Source organism: Globicephala melas, chromosome 14 (assembly GCF_963455315.2).
Source record: "Globicephala melas chromosome 14, mGloMel1.2, whole genome shotgun sequence".
Taxonomy (NCBI): Eukaryota; Metazoa; Chordata; class Mammalia; order Artiodactyla; family Delphinidae; genus Globicephala; species Globicephala melas.
Window position 1 is genome coordinate 79,465,873 of NC_083327.1, and position 18,397 is coordinate 79,484,269.

At 40.0% G+C, this 18,397-nt stretch overlaps 1 protein-coding gene and 1 pseudogene across 6 annotated transcripts in view; one reads left to right on the forward strand and one right to left on the reverse strand.

The window, feature by feature from the left end:
* The window catches only part of SYNJ2 (synaptojanin 2), a 100,046-nt gene extending 90,782 nt beyond the window's left edge, over nucleotides 1–9,264 (forward strand). For 4 of the 6 annotated variants that reach the window (XM_030853052.2, XM_060283876.1, XM_060283875.1 and 1 more), the window contains 4 exons: nucleotides 1,664–1,776; nucleotides 2,907–3,015; nucleotides 4,635–4,786; nucleotides 6,342–9,264. In XM_030853052.2, the coding sequence (XP_030708912.2) occupies nucleotides 1,664–1,776; nucleotides 2,907–3,015; nucleotides 4,635–4,786; nucleotides 6,342–7,067 (1,100 nt within the window). In that variant the 3' untranslated portion in view covers nucleotides 7,068–9,264. Of the gene's footprint in view, nucleotides 1–1,663; nucleotides 1,777–2,906; nucleotides 3,016–4,634; nucleotides 4,787–5,267; nucleotides 5,418–6,341 lie in introns of all 6 variants that reach the window. The other 2 variants (XM_060283877.1, XM_060283878.1) reach the window with 2 other exon arrangements.
* On the reverse strand, nucleotides 8,387–18,118 carry LOC132593394 (small ribosomal subunit protein eS6-like; annotated as a pseudogene).
* Nucleotides 18,119–18,397: the final 279 nt, after the last annotated feature.

Consider the following 18,397-nt stretch of genomic DNA (forward strand, 5'->3'; position numbering starts at 1 on the left):
TTTTTTCCCCTCCTCGGGCTCCTTTTTGTCTTAAATCCATGGCAAGTTTGATATCAGAGATAGCTATGTTTCTCACGGCAAATCACGTGAGTCCTTTAGAAATCTGTTCTTCGTCCTCCCGGAGCTGTGCTTTTGCTTTTGCTTTTGCTTTAAGCTGCTTTCAGTTTGAAACCTTATGGGATGGAAAACTTGGGGCCACAGACAAGCTAGGGACATTTTGAGCTCCTTCCTCTGCCACCCGCCATGGCTTCTTTCCACGTCTTCTCTCCTGGACTGCTGCCCACCCTCTCTCTGCATATGAGGACTCGAGTAAGCCCAGGTGCTCTGACCCATAAGGTGACCACACGCCCACCTCTAAGCAGGAGCCGTCCCGTCTGTGAGCCCGAGCCTGCTGAGAACAGCACTTCCTAGCCCGGGTCTCAGGATAACACTTTTCTTCCTGGCTCCTCAGAAAAAGCAGTGCTTTGTCCCTGAGACGTTCCTTGGCAATCTGAAATAAAGTCATGCCGTGCTTTTGATCAGTTTCTGTTTACCTCCACTGTTCACTTCTCCCCCTCCCCCACACCCCCAGTGTGACGGTAAACATTTTCCTAAGACTCTACTTTCAGAATTGGGTTCATCTTGGCTTACATCACAATAGTAATCGATGGCAAGCCGGAAACACGTGACTCGTTAAGCGTATTTTTTTTACTTTTCTGAGTTGATAGAAAAGAAAATATTAAATAAATAAAAAACAAATTTATGTCCTATATTATTGTAGAGATTTACAAAGAGATAAATCTAAACAATAAAAGTTTTAATTTTACCTACCTAGAGATAAGAGTTGTTAACCAAAAGATTTCCATCCTTTTTCCAATTAGATATATCTATATCTACACACAATTTTTAAAAATTAATTAATTTCTGGCTGCGTTGGCTCTTTGTTGCTGTGCGTGGGCTTTCTCTAGTTGCGGTGAGCGGGGGCTACTGTTTGTTGCGGTGCGCGGGCTTCTCATTGCGGTGGCTTCTCTCGTTGCGGAGCGCGGGCTCAGTAGTTGTGGCGCACGGGCTTCGTTGCTCTGCGGCATGTGGGATCTTCTGGAGCAGGGCTCGAACCCGTGTCCCCTGCATTGGCAGGCAGACTCTCAACCACTGCACCACCAGGGAAGTCCTCTATACACAACTTTTCATTTTTTTTTTTTTTACAGAATTAGTGTCCATTTTGTTTGGTCATTTGTGTTTCATCTAATGTCTCTGAATTAACTGTTGTTGTAAAACATGACTTGTTAATGGCTGCAGGTATTATTTAATCTAGCTTATTCCCCTGCTTTGGGATTTTTTTTGTTAGATTTTGCCCACAGAGTCTTTTAAAAATTTGGTCCTAATAATAGTAGTGTATTTTAAACCACTTAAAAATGATTGATCAGAGTTTATATCAGATTTAACTCCTCCAGGATGTTAGATTAAAATTTTCATTCAAACAGTGCTTCTCCAGAGAATCTACATTAAGAAGCCCAAGTTATTAGAGAATCACAAGAGAAACTCAGTAGCGCCTCTGAATCCCCAAAAGCCATGGATGTACTCAGACCCTAACTGTGACCTTGCTCTCAGTTGGCTGGGAATTTGCATCGAAGCAGCTGCGACTTCACTGAGATTGAGACTCTGCCCTCCTTGGTCTTTACAGCTGGTCTAATGGTGAAAAAGTCAGCCTCGGATGTGTCCATCTCCTCTGGCACCCAAGGGCAGTATTCGATTTTGCAGACAGCAAAACTTCTGCCAGGAGCACCTCAGCAAGCAGTGAGTTCTCCTGTATTCAGATCATAGTGAAATGGGTCAGCATTTCAAACCCAAGAGATTTGCCCCGTGGTTCATCCTCAGCCCCTAACATTAATGCGGGATCACCTCTTTTCAGTGAATATATACATGTCTGTCTCTTTAACCCTCTGCCTGTCCACCATTCATCCCCAAACCCCATAACTTAGTACCAGGCCATTTATAGGGTTTTTAAATGGTCGTACAGAGCATGAGAGAGAAAATCACGTTTGATGAAAACTCCCAAGTGCCCCTTCAGGGAGGGACTGTTGGTTTCCAGACCCACCTGCTTCTCTCCCCTCCGATGCTTGCTTATGACCTTGGTGTATAGAGCAGGGGCTGACAGAAGGGGAAATAAGAGAAGTTCAGATCAGTTGTCTTGAGAGAAGAGGCTAAAAAGAGATCTAATGGGGCCTAAATAACGCAGTAGGGACATTACTAATCATAACAGTCGTGTAGGGTTCTGGATGGCTGTGAGACCTAAAGAAGACGGTAGGTGGTCAATGGACTAGAGGTGAGGGAGGGGGGAGGTGCAGCAGGGGGCTGGGTGGAAGCTAACGTGTCCCAGGAGAGTGTGTAGAGCTGGGCCAGCCGATGGTCACGGTCACTGCAGGAGTAGGCGGTTGACTCCACCTCAGTGGTTTGTAGTAATGAAAGCAGGTTCTCAAAGGCGACCTAGAGGTCACAGTTAAGAGGCGGCAGAAAAGCGAAGAATCGTAGAGAGAGCACTTTTGAGAAAACATCTGGAAAAGTGTTTTAATGACTTCGCTGGACCATGGAAGGAGTAGCTTCTGACTGTTTTCTGGCTTTTACCTGATTATTGAAATAAAGATAGAGGATGGTTCCTTCACGTTGCAAAATCCTGGAATCGTCCAGTTTAGGAGACGAGGGTCGTCTAAACTTTATTGTGTTCCCCCCACGCTTGATATGTGAGTGCTGGGCGGGGGGAAGAGGCTTGAGGGATGCGGTTTGGGTTGAAGTTGTGTTTTAATCACCGTCTGAAGGAGCTCTGTCAACTTCACGCTCCTGTACAGATGGGTAGGCAGAGAACTCACCAGGTGAGGCTGTTTCCTACCTGTGCTAATACGCTTTTTTTTCCTGATTTTGTCCTCAAGCCCAAAGCTAGGACTGGGATAAGTAAGCCTTATAACGTCAAGCAGATCAAAACTACCAACGCTCAGGAGGCGGAAGCAGCAATCCGATGTCTCCTGGAAGCCAGAGGAGGTGGGTGTTCCCCTGGGGCTCTCCTGCCAATTCTGCTTTTCTATTCATCTTCCTACTAAAAGGGGCCTAGAAGAGAAAAACACTCTTTTTTCTGGAGGCAGTATTCAGCGAAAGTACCCTTGAGCAACATTTTATAAAATTCAGCTACTAAGACTTATTGTCCATTTAAAACTATATATTTAAAATTCAGTAAGTATGTAAAAATAATCCCATTATTATTAGGCAGCACTTAAGGGAGAGACTGAAATAAACAAGGAGAGACTGAAATAAACAAAAACGAGTTTTAGAAGAGGTTGGTGCCCCAGGCACTAACTCATTCTGCTGGCTCTGTAAATAGAGATAGGTAGGTAGGCGTCCTCTTTCAGGCAAAACATCTGTTTTTTTAAATCGCCAGCAATTGTAGATTCTCTCAGGCAGGGACACTGTCAGGCAGGGACCTCTTCTCTGCCGTACTGCCTATTAATTTTTTGTTGCTGTTACTTCACCTAACCCATGTTAACCGTGTTTTAACTTGGAATCTCCTCTGTGCATTCAAAATCACTGGTTATTAACATATTTTGGTTTTTCGTTGCGATTTTATTCTAGAATCTCTTTTGCAGAGGGAAAATTATGCCCTCTGAAAAGCCAGGTGCAGTTACAGTTGCCTGATTTGCTTATAGCGCAGGTATTTAGTTTATCTGGAATTCCCAAACAACATTTAAGGAGGGCATGGACTAAGAGATTGAGAAACACTGTTGTAGGATAACACCGTGGTTTCTTTTTTATTAAAAACAATAACTCAAATTGTATGGATGTAACAACCCAAGTGTCCATCAACTGATGAATGGATAAAATGGGGTCTATCCATACCATGGAATATTATTCAGCCATTAAAAGAATGAAGTACTAACACATGCTGTATCATGGGTGAATCATGAAAATAGTGTGCTAAGCGAAAGAAACCAAACACAAAAGGCCACGTATTGTGTGATTCCATTTATGTTCAGTGTCCAGAGTAGTCAGGTCTAGACAGAGAGAAAGTTATAGTGGTTTCCAGAGGCTGGAGAGAGGAGGGTGTGGGGAGTGACTGCTATGGGAATGTGCGGGGTTTCTTTTTGGGGTGATGGAAGATATTCCGCTGATTAGATAGTGGTGATAGTTGTACAACTTTGTGACTACACTAATAACCACCAAATTATATCCTTAAAAAGCATAGATTTTACGGTATGTGAATTATATTGTAGTAAAGGTTTTTTGTTTTTTGTTTTAAAGTCTATAGATGCAGAGGTTTGAGGTTTGAAATCTACCCAGGGTCCCAGCTTAACATTTTCGTGGTCATGGGCCCTGCTGAGATTTTGAGTTTTGCATCATCTACCCTGAGAAACACAGGGACACGTTAAACTTTGCACGTGATGTCAGGGCCTCACTGCTCCTCCCCTCCACAGACCCTACATCACCATCCCTGTTGAGAAGGTGGGAATGAGAAGCTGGGGGCCAAACCTAGCTGGTTGGTCCTGACAACCTTGAAAGATTTATTTTTAGATAGCAAAGAAATACATTGCATTAGTAAATTATCCTTAGAATAAGGATAATTCGATGCCTTGTCCTTTACACTTTAGCTGTGCAATTGTATGTTTCAGGCGCCCCAGGAGAAGCCCTAAATGCCACAGCCTTGACGGACCAGGGATCTTCCAAACCAGAGCCCACAGCGGGGGTGGCCCCACTCCTGCCCCGTCGGCCCGCACCCAGAGTTCCTGCCATCAAGAAGCCAACCTTGAGGAGGACAGGAAAGGTAAGAACCTGGTTGCACAAGCCTGTTGCTCCTGGGTTGCTCAAATGTCTTGTTAGATAAGAATTCCGTCTCCGATGGGTCTGGTCTCTTTACACATGTTCACGAGTCCCAGACACAGCCCCATCCTTGAGGAAAATGCCCAGCAGTCGCTTTCTTCTTCGCATTCCTGCTGCTTCTTGGCTCAAGCTGAGCAGAAACATTGGGAATTTCTCACCAAGACAGGAAGAGCTTGGCGGTATCACGCCGCCCAAATGTTCCATTTCAGTTCCCAAACCGAACCACCATGGGGTGCTTTATTCCAGGTGTCCCAGTGATTCCCATTTGTGTGTGGTCTGTGTCCTATGCCCACGGTTTGACTTGTACAGACTTTTATTTGCATTAGAAAAACAATCACCGGTTCCTGGATTGGCCATGTTGACAAGCGCTTGTGCGGCCCCGCACCCTGGAGGCTCGACAGCTTTTCTTGCCACTTTTCTTGCAGATTGTTTTTTGCTCTCGCTCTCAAGCTTCTCAGCCTTGCTTGCTGCTTCAAAGACATGAGTTTGTCAGGACAGTAGCAGCCCAAAGACTGGCACCTCTAGAGGCATCTGGATCTTCCGTGTGAGCTCAGTGTGCTAGTCACGGACACCCGGTAATCCCTCGGCTGGTCATTACAGAATGGCTGCTTTTCCACCTGTACAAAGCATGAGCGTGGTTTGGGCGTGTGGTTCTTACAGAGCCTGCTCTGTGTTTTTTGGGTTGCTCGCTGTCCCACGTCTGCACATGCATCTGCCTATTTTCCACGCCTCCTTACACAACACACCTCTTTCCTCCTCTTCTCTATTCTCGCTTTGTCTTCAAAGCCAGGGGTAGAAACGGATTCAGTTTCCCCACCCACTGCCCAGGAGCTGCAGTTAAAGGCCGTCGGAGAAAGGGTTGTTTCTGCAGCTAGTTTTCTAAAGAACCAGCGGAAATACTGAAATGCGGATGGTTAAGCTACCGACAGCCGTGTGTGTACAAAAGCTTCCTCTGGCCTCGTGCAGTTGTTTTCTTTGTGATCCTTTTGAATCAGAACCAAGGAAGTGAAGTTCCTGTATGAAATTTTCCATTCTTCTATATTTAAATATCAAAGATTCAAGGAGCAAGTGTACCCATTAGTCCTTCTGTTAGCTTAATGCCGTGACAGAAGCTACTTCATCTTAGTGTGGTACAGACTGAATTATCAAAGCTGCGGCCTCGAAGAAAAGTTTTCAGAGGTTCGCTGTTAATAAAGGAAGAGCATCACCCCGTTTCCTAGGTAACAGAAACTTGTTTCAGATTGTTCACGGTGGCCCTGGTTTGAAAGCTCCCACTCATATTTCATCGGACCTGCTGGTCCTCCTTGATACGTGTGTTTCTCCCATGCTCCTTCCTGCCTGGTCACACTCGCGCATCCCAGACATTCTCAAATCCCGAATTTGCTAGAATGTCCGCTTGTCCCCTCCTCTGTTCGCCTGTGGACAGCGTCTGTGTGCTCTGATTCCCAGCTCCCGGGGGCGGGCTGCTTATTGACGCTCTTTGTCGTGCCTTTTCTTAGCCCGCGTCACCAGAAGAACAGTTTGGGCATCAAGCTGTCCATTTTACAATCGGGCCCCCGGAGACGAACCTTGACACCCCTCCTCTAGCAACAGTCCCTCCCGTTCCCAAACCGAGAACACTTCAGCCCGGGAAAGGTGCCGCTGCCTCCGGGAAGCCAGCGCCAGATGAGGCCCCGACCGCGGCCGCCCCGCCCCCTCCGGAGGCCCCGCCCCTCGTGCCCCAGGTGCCCCCGCGGAGGAAGAAGTCGGCGCCGGCGGCCTTGCACCTGCAGGTGCTGCAGAGCAACTGCCAGCTTCTCCAGGGGCGCCCCTGCAGCAGCCCCAGCAGCGACTGTCCGCCCGCACCCCTGCCTGCTGGGGGCGCGCTCTTCCCCCAGCCGGCTTTCCTTGGCCCTTCATCACTTGCAAGCCCTGAGGCTGATGGCACCAAGGACACGAAGTCGGAGGCCACGCCCCTCCTCGGTGATTATCAGGACCCCTTCTGGAGCCTTCTCCACCACCGTAACCTGTTGAATAACTCCTGGCTTCCCAAGAGCCCTGACCCCCTGGACTCGGGGAACAGGAACCTCGGAAGAGCACACGCAGCCCCCCAGCAAGTCAGTGCCTCACCTGCCCAGGAGCCGCCACTGGAGCACAGAGAAAAAGACTTCGGTCACTGGGTGACAACCAGTGACAAGGACAAGAGGACGGTGCTGCAGGTGTTTGACCCACTGGCGAAATCATGACTGGGAAACTCCGACAGCAGCTCTCCCACAGGATGTGTGCCTTCTCCCCCTGGCCTCACCTTAACAGGGGAAAGCGCATTGGTCTCAACTCCCCAGTTGAAAGAGACATCTAGTTAAAGGCACACTGAAAAAACATTGATACTCTTGTGTAGTTTACAAAAATTGCGTCTCTTATTCAGTCAGATTATTATTCAGTCACCAAAATATGTTTTATTCCAGACTTGTGCATGTTAAGTTTCCTCTCAGGGTGTGAGAAACCTCCGGGTAGATTCAGTATGCGGATTTTAGGAAAGAGAATCTAGCCGATAATGCTCAAGAGGTTCCCTCCCATTGAATTTTAAACGGTTGTTCAAGTTATGTTTGTATGTGGTGAGTTTGTTTTTAAATATTGTTTGTATTTTACAGACTTGGAATAACTTTTTGGTGACCCACCTGAAGGTTGATGCATAATGTAAGGATTCCACTAAAAGGTGGTTGGGACCACTAAGAGCTGTACCTGGCCGCTGACACCAGGTTAAAAAAAGATATCAGAGTAGGAAGCAGCAAATAGGTCAACCAAAAGATTAGACTGTACATTCCTGGGAGCCCTTGTGTTTATTTATGTACGTGTATATTAGCCGTGATTATGTGTGCGTCCTGGGGGAGATGGTGTCATTCCCTGCTTTGGTTCCGGAGCGTATACCATTAGCTTCACCTGAGCTCCAACTGCCTAAGTCTCCTGTACCATGTCTTAGACTTTGCATGTCCCGTAAATTGCTACAGTCCTGAGCTCTGGTGTGCTACCAGTTTTCACACACTGTCTGTTCCCTATTAAATAAAACCTCATGGCTTTCTTTTTCTCCTTATATTCCATATTCAGAAAAAGCATAAAATGTGAAAACTCATACTGGTACATACAAGTACTGATTTTCATTATTATAATTTGAAGAATATCTGTTTTAGTCTGGTCTACCTAGCTGTGGCTTCAGGAAGGAAAGTTACCACATGTCCCCATATATAAGAAACCTCAGGCTATTCTGAGTTAGCTTATCTACAGTTTTATTAGGTTTTGTTTTCCTGTACATTTCCAACACCACTTCTTACCTATTCAGTCTTTAAAAAAGACATCACCATACTGCTTTACATTTTTAAAAGAATGTTATAAGGCCTAGAACTCATTTGGAGCAGATATCATAATTTTGCTGATAAGAAATTTACTGGCAAAATCTCAGTGTGCCACTTACTATGTTTAGGAGTCTTTCATGTCATAGAATCATACAGCAATGGTTCTGTGTTATCCCTAATGTGACCAGCGAACTCCTGTACTCAAAGCTAATGGTTAGGATGGCAGGCTCCTTTTACTGATCAGACCTCTGGGATTTCAGAATTAACTCTCATTGCCACTATCAAGATACATTACAGGTTATACAAAAACAAAACTGTATCTCACTTCATCTGAAAACTAATAAAAGAAAAAGATATTAGTGACCCATAGAGATAAATAGATAATACGAGTAGTTAACCAGTAGTAAAAGATGATGTTTTTAGCCTTAGCTGATTAGGACACCTTCTCTAGCACTTACATGCTTTATATCATTTTTACCTCTCTGAGAAATGCAAGAAGTAAACAGCGTGATCCTTGAAAGCGTTAGGAGGAGAAAGGAAGCAAGATGGGTAAGAGGCTCTGGAAAGGTAAATCATTTACCAGGATTCGCGTCACTTCTAAAGGGCATAGTTGGGAATGGAATCGAAGATTTCTTAATTTAAACACTCTTTTCTCCATAACCTCTTTTCCTACTAAAAAGGAGGTGAATTTGAAGGCATATCTATGTAACAGTGAGTCAGAAAAGCAGGGGGAAAGTAAGCACCACAAAAGTTGCTTCCAGTGCTTAATTTTCAGGTTTCTTCTTTGTTCTAGATAGCGAATAGCCAATAAATGGTACACAGAACAGAATTTCATTTAAGATAGCTGTTCATCACACAAATAGTTCTTAAGAATCTGACAGTAAGTATTAACACACAGAACTGTATTGAGGCAGGTCACAGGAAAAATTACAAGTAGTTTAACATTAAGAAATGAATATTATTTGCTCACGGCTGTTGAGGTTTAATGAATAACAGAGACTGGATTTTGAGTTGATAATATGTAAGGTTCTTGTACTAACATTCACTTTTTAAAAAAAAAAAAGGACAATTGGAATTGCCTTATTTTTTTAAATCAGTGCTTAACAGTGGGTATCTTTCCTAGGTTAGCAGTAGAGTTGGTTGAATAATCTCGACAATGAGCAGCTGCTATCCTGGGGATTTCATTCCGTGGTTTTTATTTTTAATCTTTCTCTGATGTTCCCACACCAGCCTTTTTATTGTGACCTTGCAGTTTATTTCATTACTGAAATAAGGTGTTACAGTTCACCACAGTATTTTAGGCACAGACTTTACAATTCGGCATTGTCTCCCTGACCCCAATTAGATTCTCTTTTTACAGTATAATCTTCCTGGACTTCTTGCCAATTTAAAAATATTTGTTCCAGTAAATTATTGAAACAAGGACATCTGCCCAAGAAAGTCCTGTAAAAGTTTAAAGGTGTTGAAGTTCACGACACTTAAAATTCTCCTGACCCGTGTATAAGCGAGGTAATGTATTAAAACATTTGCTTTATAATGAAGTAATTCTATTAGAAAGGACTGCAGAAATTACTTATTGGATCTTACTGGATGACTAGCAATGAATAAAAACCCTTATGTTTATTTGAAGTGATAATTTGTACTGAAATTGTAAAAAAAAAACATTAAATGTTTTATCTTTTTTTTTTTAATGTGGCTTATTTCTTTTCAGATATGAAGAGAACCTTGGGATATCTTCCTTGGCTAGCCTTTTATTCTGGATGAAATGCGATTACTAGTTATTCCTCTGAGTTTTTGGTTTTGTTTCTTTTTTCAACCATCCAATTAAGTTGAAGCAACATAAAAGTAATAATTTGGTTCAGAATTTATGAGTTGAAGGCTGCTAGCAGGGACCACAGCCATAACATATATAATAACTTTATGCTATAATGTTGAGAGATGCTGGGATTCATTTTCTATAGGATCTTATAGCAAACTTAGATTGCTGCGGTGGCTTGAGTACATTACTTCATAGAAGACTGAAGAAAGGAGTAAACAATCTTCCAGTTCTGTCTAGGTTTGTTCTTAGCTAATTAATAGACAAAATTTAGGTCATAAATGTTCTCTGATGCCTTTCAGGAATAAGAATATACTGACAGTCTCCACATCATAAAGATGCCCAGTCCTTCCTGACCAGTAAGGACTATATTGAATTCATTTAATCTGAGTGCCTGGGACTTGGATGGAGAAGAAGGAAAGGGCTGGTTACGGTACCTTGCTTTCCCAAGGTCATGGATTGAAACTCATTCTCATACAGGGCAAACTGTTTGCAGTTATATAATCAGCTCTATCTCGATGAGGTAGGAGAGTACAAATGAGAGAGTGATTACTTGTGAACAGAGGGCCAGGGGAGATTTGAGAGAAGAGGATTAAGAATATGACATGTAGCAAAGTGGATTTATGTACATGGAAAGAATGAGCCGATGGGAAAGAATTTCAGAGGAATGGTGTCCGTACAGGGGATGCAGCCTGTCACAGAGGGTCAGAGTCCAGAGGGCGGTCCAACATTCTCCTCAGTGATAGTTATACTGTACCATTTATTAAATAACAAACCATTGCTCTCTCTTTCTTAATTGGGTTTCTCTAGGTGTTAGCCAGTTTTTATTGACATTTTCAAATAACAGCATTGGTATTTGTATATCCTTTATATTGTTTATTTTTATTTTGTTATGTCGGTTTAAAACATTTTTCATTAACTTCAACTTATCTTTAATTTGCATCCTTTTCTACTTTTTGTTTAGTTTTGTTATTTTCCTAATTTCTTAATTAAAGCTAGCACCAGGTTTCATTATTTTTAGTCTTGCTTAACAATAAAGACATTTAAAGTTATATATTTTCCCCTGATTGTAACTTTAACTGCACCCTACACATATTAGCATGAAATAGTCTTTTTCATTAATCTCTAGACTGTAATTTGCTTTTAGTTTCTCTTTGATTCAAGGGAGACTGTGCAATTTTCCGATAGTTAAGAGTTTGTTTGGCATTTTAAAATTGTTTCCTCCTAATTTTATTGGATTATGACCTGAGAATATGGCCTAGATAAACATCTGCTTTCTAAAATTTATTGAGGTTTGTTCCATGGTCAAGTGCAGGATTGAGTTTTCTAGTGATTTCATCAATACAAAATAAAAATGTTTTTTAGTTGTAGGGTAAAAAAGTGTGTGGTGTGTGACATACAACGTGTTCGTTCCACTGTCCCCCAATGGAACAGGTCTTTCTGGAAGGCACTTCTGTCAGGGGATGGGTGCAGGCTCTAGTTCTAACTCTAATACAGTGGCCTCCCATTGTTCTTACTGAGAATCCTTACTTAGATTTTGTTGAATAAAAGGCTTCTCAATTTGTTGTAAGTCTTTTGATCAATCTTTAGACATCTGAATGATTGCCTTTGCTACCCTTGACTAGTTTAATAGATCTCTTTCTCTGGGGGAGAGGTTTCCTTAGCTGCTCACACTGCCATTACAATCTCTGCTTCCTGGGCTCTCTGTTCTTGTGCCACTGGTCTACCTGTCAATCTCTGTGTCAATATCATGTTGTATTATTTCTTAGATATCTGGTAAAACAAGCCCTTCTATTCTTGATCCTTAGCATTCTCATATAAAAATTTTGGAATCAAGTCCTATTTAAAAACTAAAACCTATTGGAATTTTTTACTAGGACTTCACGAAATAGAATGGACATCTTTACAGTATTGACCCTTCAATCTAAGAACATGGTATATTTCTCCACGTAAGTATTTCATTAATGTTTCTCAAAGTTTTTAACTTATAAAATTTTTCAAACATACATGAAATCAGAGTGAATAATTTGAACTCTCATATATCCATCACCAGGATTTAATAGTAATTTAACATTTTGCTATATTTGGTTTATTTTTTTCCTTTGCTGAAATTTTTTTTTAAATTCTGCTATCGTGATATTTGACTCCTAAATACTTCCTTATCTCTAAATAACATTTTCATTTATAACCTTAATACCATGGTTTTATCTAACAGTTAACAATAATTCTTACTTTAAAATTCATTTGCTATTTTTTGCTAGTATACTTAAATATAAAAGTTTGTGTATTGACTGCATCAAACAACCTTGCTTTTATATAAACTGTCATAAAAATCTAACAATTTACTGTATTTCAATATACCACCAATTATGAGATACACATTTACATGCTATTTTTTAAAATTTTTATTGGAGTATAGTTGTTTTACAATGTTGTGTTAGTTTCTGCTGTATAGCAAAGTGAATGAGTTATACATATATCCATTCTTTTTTTGGATTGTTTTGCCACATAGGTCTTAAGAAAGTGCTATGGTCTGAATGTTTGTTTCCTCCCAAAACTCATATGCTGAAAACTTAACCCCTAAAGATGATAGTATTAGGAGGTAGAGCCTTTGGAATGTTCTAAGTCATGAGGATAGAGCCCTAACGAGTGGGATTAGTGTTCCTATTAAAAGAGACCCCATGAGATCCCTCACCCCTTTCACCATGTGAGGACACAGTGAGAAGGTCCCAGCTGTGAAACAGGAGGAGGGCCCTCACCAGAACGTGACGATGCTGCTGTCTTGTTGGACCTCCAGCCTCCAGAACTGTGAGAAATAAATGTTTGTTGTTTGTAAGCCACCCAGTCTGTGATGGTTTGTTACAGCAGCCTGAACAGACTAAGCCAGAAGGCTTCCAACTTAATTATGACTCATCTGTTGTGAGATGTAGCCCACCCACAGAGATGTTAAATGTATTTAATGTATCTTTAAATGGATAAAATATGGTGTATGTGGATTCTTTGGATTTTCTTTGTAGACAGTTACCTGCAAATAATGAGTTTTGTTTCTTCCTTTCCCATCCTTGTAACTTTTATGTCTTTTTCTCGCCTTACAGAGCTGGCTAGGACATTTAGTACAACGTTAAATAAAGACATTGGTAATAGGCGTTCTTGTGTTACTCTTCTTCTCTAAGGGAAAATGTTACTATTTTTGCCATTAAGTATGATGTTTATCGTTTTTTGTTCTTTAGACACCCTTTACTATATTAAGGAAGTTCTCTTTCTGGATTACTAAATTTATCTTTTTCATGAATGGTGGTTAAATTTTATCAAAGACATTTTCTACGTGTACTGAAATGATTGATTTTTTTTCTCCTTTTGTTTGTTAGTATGGCAAATTACACTGACCAATTCTCCAATGCTCAACAACCTTGCATTCTTGGTATAAATCCAACTTGGACAGATTACCTTTTAAAATATTGCTGCACTTAGTTTGTCAATATTTTTGTTTAGGATTTTTGCAACTATATTATTGAGATTGGCCTGTAACTTTTTTTTTCTGCTGACTTTGTATGGTTTAGGTATCAAAGTTACACTAACCTCAAGAGTTGGGGAGTACACTCTTTTCTATTAACTGAAAGAATATGATAACATTGAAATTATTTCCTCCTTAAATTTTTGGTAGAGTTCACCAGGAAAGTAAACTGTGTCTATAGTTTTTATTTTGAACCTCTTGGTGCCCTCATGCTTCAGATGGTCTCTTATAAACAGCATATAACTGAGTGTTGTTTTATTATCTAGCCTGGCATATTTATCTTCTAACTAGGGTATTTAGTCCATTACATTTAATGTAATAATTGCTATATTTGGGCTTAAATTTAACATCCAATCTTACGCTTTCTCTTTTTACTATCTGTTTCTTGTTTCTTTTCCCGTCTTTTCATGCCTTCTTTTGAATTTTTGTCATTCTTCTTTTTGTCCTCTCCTAATTTGGAAGTCATTATACCCTATTTTTGTTGGTTACATTTTTATTGGTTATTTTAGAAATTACAACATGTATTATTAACATTATACTTTCAGACTTTAATCATTATTTTTACCTTCCTCCTGAATAATGTGATGACTTTGGAAAACTTTAACTCCATTTATACCATCCCAACTGTAGTTACTGTATATTTTAATTTTACATATTTTAACACCTACTCAAGACATTATTATTGTTTTATACAATCAGTGTTCATTTATTTTATCCAAATAGTTGCCTCTTTTTTCACTCTACATTTCTTGAATCTCAGCATCTCTGGCTAGATCATTCATTTACCTTCTACCTGAAGTACATCCCTTAACATTTCCATTAATGAAGGTCTGCTGGTGGTACAATTTTAATTTATATAAAATATCTATTTTGTTTTAATATTTTAAATGACTTATTTTTTTACTGAATGTATTAGTCTAACGTGGGAGTGGTTTTTGGCAATACTGCAGGTGGTGTTCTAGCTTCCATTGACTGATGACTTCTCAACAGTAGCAATCTTAACTGTTATTCCTTTACACTTTTTTTACTCTGACTACTTTTAAGGTTTTCCTCTTGTGTTGGCTTTTCTGCCGTTTCACTGTGCTGTGTATAGATGTGAATTTATTTTTATTTGCTCTGCTTTGAATTAGTTGAACTTTTTGAATCTGTGGATTTGTGCCTTTCATCAGTTCTGGAAACTTTTTAACCATTATCTCTTCAAATATTGCCTCTGGGACATGCTTTTTTCTTCTCCTTTTGGTACTCAAATGAAACATAGAATTTGTTATCATCTTACTTGACAATATCCTTAGTCTTCTGTATTTTCCATCTTTTTTGTCTCTCTGTGCTGCATTCTGGATAAATTTTTCTGACCTCTCTTCCAGTTCACTAATTATCTTTGGTTGTAGCTAATCTAATTTCAGCCTTCTTTTGAGAAGCTATTTTTGGCACTTTCTAAAATCTAAGTCACTGAATATTTTCTTATTTCTGAAGATATTTCAACCTTGTATTCTTTTTTTTATTTTTATAAATTTATTTATTTATTTATTTTTGGCTGTGTTGGGTCTTCGTTGCTGCGTGCAGGCTTTCTCTAGTTGCAGCGAGCAGGGGCTATTCTTCATTGTGGTGCATGGGCTTCTCATTGCGGTGGCTTCTCTTGTGGCGGAGCACAGGCTCTAGGCACATGGGCTTCAGTAGCTGTGGCTCGCAGACTCTAGAGCGCAGGCTCAGTAGTTGTGGCGCACGGGCTTAGTTGCTCCGCGGCATGTGGGATCTTCCAAGACCAGGGCTCAAACTCGTGTCCCTTGCATTGGCAGGCAGATTCTTAACCACTGTGCCACCAGGGAAGTCCCTTTTCGTCAGTTTTTAAAGTTAATGTGTGAAACTTTCTGTGACTATATTGCAATGCACATGCATAGGTTTTAAAATAAAACCTGGGTTTAACCTTAACTCTCACTAGCTTTGAGACTTTGGGCCAGTTTTATGAATTTTTTTTTAATGCTTGGTTTTTCTATCTCTGAAATATGGCTAATAAAGCTACCTTGTATTCTTCTATAAAGCAACACTTGGTGTGTAAGTACTCAAAATGTGTTCACTGAATTACAGTTCTGTTTTATCATTAGGATGAGGAACCAATTAGGAGGGTATTACAGTCCAGGCCAAATGTGAAAATCTGAACTGGAGTCTGAGCAGTAGAAATGGAAAAGCATTCTGGGACCTTTGGAGTAGAGTGGACAGCATTTGGTAATTAATCATATGTGGGGAGGAGAAGTCAAAACTACTGAAAAAGGTCCTGCTTGAGTGAAATGTAATGAATTACCTGAAATAGAGGAGAAATGGACTTGAGGGAGAATAAACAGATACAATTCTTAGAAGCTATCAATGTGTTAAATTTTTTTAATTAAAATTTTAAAAATTTAGCTTTATTGATGTATATAAAACTAAGATATTTAAAGTGTACATTGTGATGATTTGATATATGTATATATTGTGGAAGAATACTTCCCATCTAGTTAACTAACACATCAATCACCTCACACATTTTTTTCTTTTTTTGATAAGAACATTTAAGTTTTATACTCTGCTAATTTCAGTTATACAATAGAATATAGTGTTATCAACAATAGCCACCATTTCACCATGTTTTACATTAGATCCTCAGACCTTATTCAACTTTAAAGTTTTTGTACCCTTTTATGAACCTCTCCCCACTTCCCATCCCGCCCCTCACCGAGGCCCTGGCAACCACTCTTTCTGTTTCTATGTGTTTGACTTTTTTTTTTTTTTTCCATATTCCACATGTAAGTGATACTGTGCAGTATTTGTCTTTCTCTGTCTGGCTTATTTCACTTAGCACAATGCTCTCAAGGTCCAACCATGTTGCAAATGGCAGGGCTTCCTTCTTTCTCATGGCTGAATAATATTCCACTGTATGTATATACTACACCTTCTTTATCCCTTCATCCATTGATGGACACTTAGGTTCCATACCTTGGTTATTGTGAATAATGTAGCAATGAACATGGGAGTGCAGATATCTGTTCAATATCCTGTTTGCATTTCCTTTGGATATATACCTAGAAGTGGGATTGCTGAATCATATGGTAGTTCTTTTTTTAATTTTTTGAGGAACTTCCATACTGTTTTCCATAGTGACTGCAACAATTTACATTCCCACCAACAGTGTGCAGTGTTCCCTTTTCTCTACATCCTTACCAACACTTGATATCCTTTGTCTTTTTGATGATTACCATTCTAACAGATGTATTGGGGTATCTCATTGTGGTTTTGATTTGCATTTCCCTGATGATTAGTGATGTTAAGCACTTTTTCATGTACCTGTTGGCCATTGTGTATCTTGTTTGGAAAAATATTCAGTTCCTCTGCCCATTTTTAAATCATATTGTTTGATGTTTGCTATTAAGTTGAATGAGTTCTTTATAGTTTTAAAATATTAACCCCTTATCAAATATAAGATTTGTAAATATTTTCTCCCATTCTGTAGGTTGCCTTTTCGTTTTGTTGATGGTTTCTTTTGCTGTGCAGAAGCTTTTTAGTTTGATGTAGTCCTACTTGTTTATTTTTGTTTTTGTTGCCTTTGTTTTTACGGTCAAATCTAAAAAATCATTGCCAAGACTGGTGTCAAGGGGCTTACCTTTGTTCCCTTCTAGGAGTTTTATGGTTTCAGGTCTTAAGTTCAAGTCTTTAATCCATTTTTAGTTGATTTTTATGTGTGGTGTAGCATAGTTGTCATTTTATTCTTTTGCATGTGGCTGTCCAGTTTTCCCACCCATCCTTTTCCCACTGTGTATTCTTGGCTCCTTTGTCATAAATTAATTGACCATATGTGCATGAGTTTGTTTCTGTGCTCTATATTCTGTTCCATTGATCTATTATCTGTTTTGATGCCAAACCATAGTGTTTTGATTACTATAGCTTTGAAATGTAGTTTGAAATCAGGAAGAGTGATGCCTCCAGCCTTTTCTTTTTCAAAGTTGCTATGGCTATTCAGGGTCTTTTGTGGTTCCATACAATTTTCTTCTGATGTCTGATCTTATTTATTCATTACTCTCAGAACATTGCATTTTTGACTGGACTCAAGACTTAGAGGTCAAAACTCTCAGAGACATCAGCCTCCATCTCTTGGCAGTCTGTTCCTGGCGTTTTGCTTTGGCTTCCTTCATTCCCTTGGCCAAAGGCATAGCGTATCCTGCAGCCTCTTTCTTATTTTCCTTAGTACATTGTTTCTTCAGAGCAATACACCAATGTGTGTGTTGCACAACATGTGGAGTAACAAGACACTGAATCTTGGGTGCTTTGGTCCCAGGTTTCTCACCTTCTTTGTTTAAGGGCTTTCTCTCAACATATGGGCAAACGCTATCCTCTTTAGAGAGACTGAAAAGTTTCTGGATTCCACCAACTCTTTTGGGCCTCAGGTGACAAGGCACAGTAGTATTAATGAGTCCAGGAATATCCTTCTCCCTATTTTTTTATGATGACCAAATTGAGAACACTCAGATTGACAACTGCAGTGCAACCCTGTACTGATCTGTGCTTTCTTTCTCCAGCCCTCCTTGATCTGTAATAGAAATGCCTCTTACTTAGTAGCAGGCCGACATGGCCATGGGTCAATGTATGATTGGGTTACATCCTGATAAATCCATCGTAAATTGAAAATATTATAATTTGAAAATGCATTTAAAACACGTAACCTGCTGAAAATCATAGCTTAGCCTAGCCTACCTTAAATGTGCTCACAACACTTACATTAGCCTACAGTTGGGCAAAATCATCTAACACAAAGCCTATGTTATAATAAAGTGTTGAATATCTCATGTAATTTATGAAATACTGAAAGTAAAAAACAGAATGATTGTATGGGTACAGAACGGTTTTAAGTGTATCAGTTGTTTACCC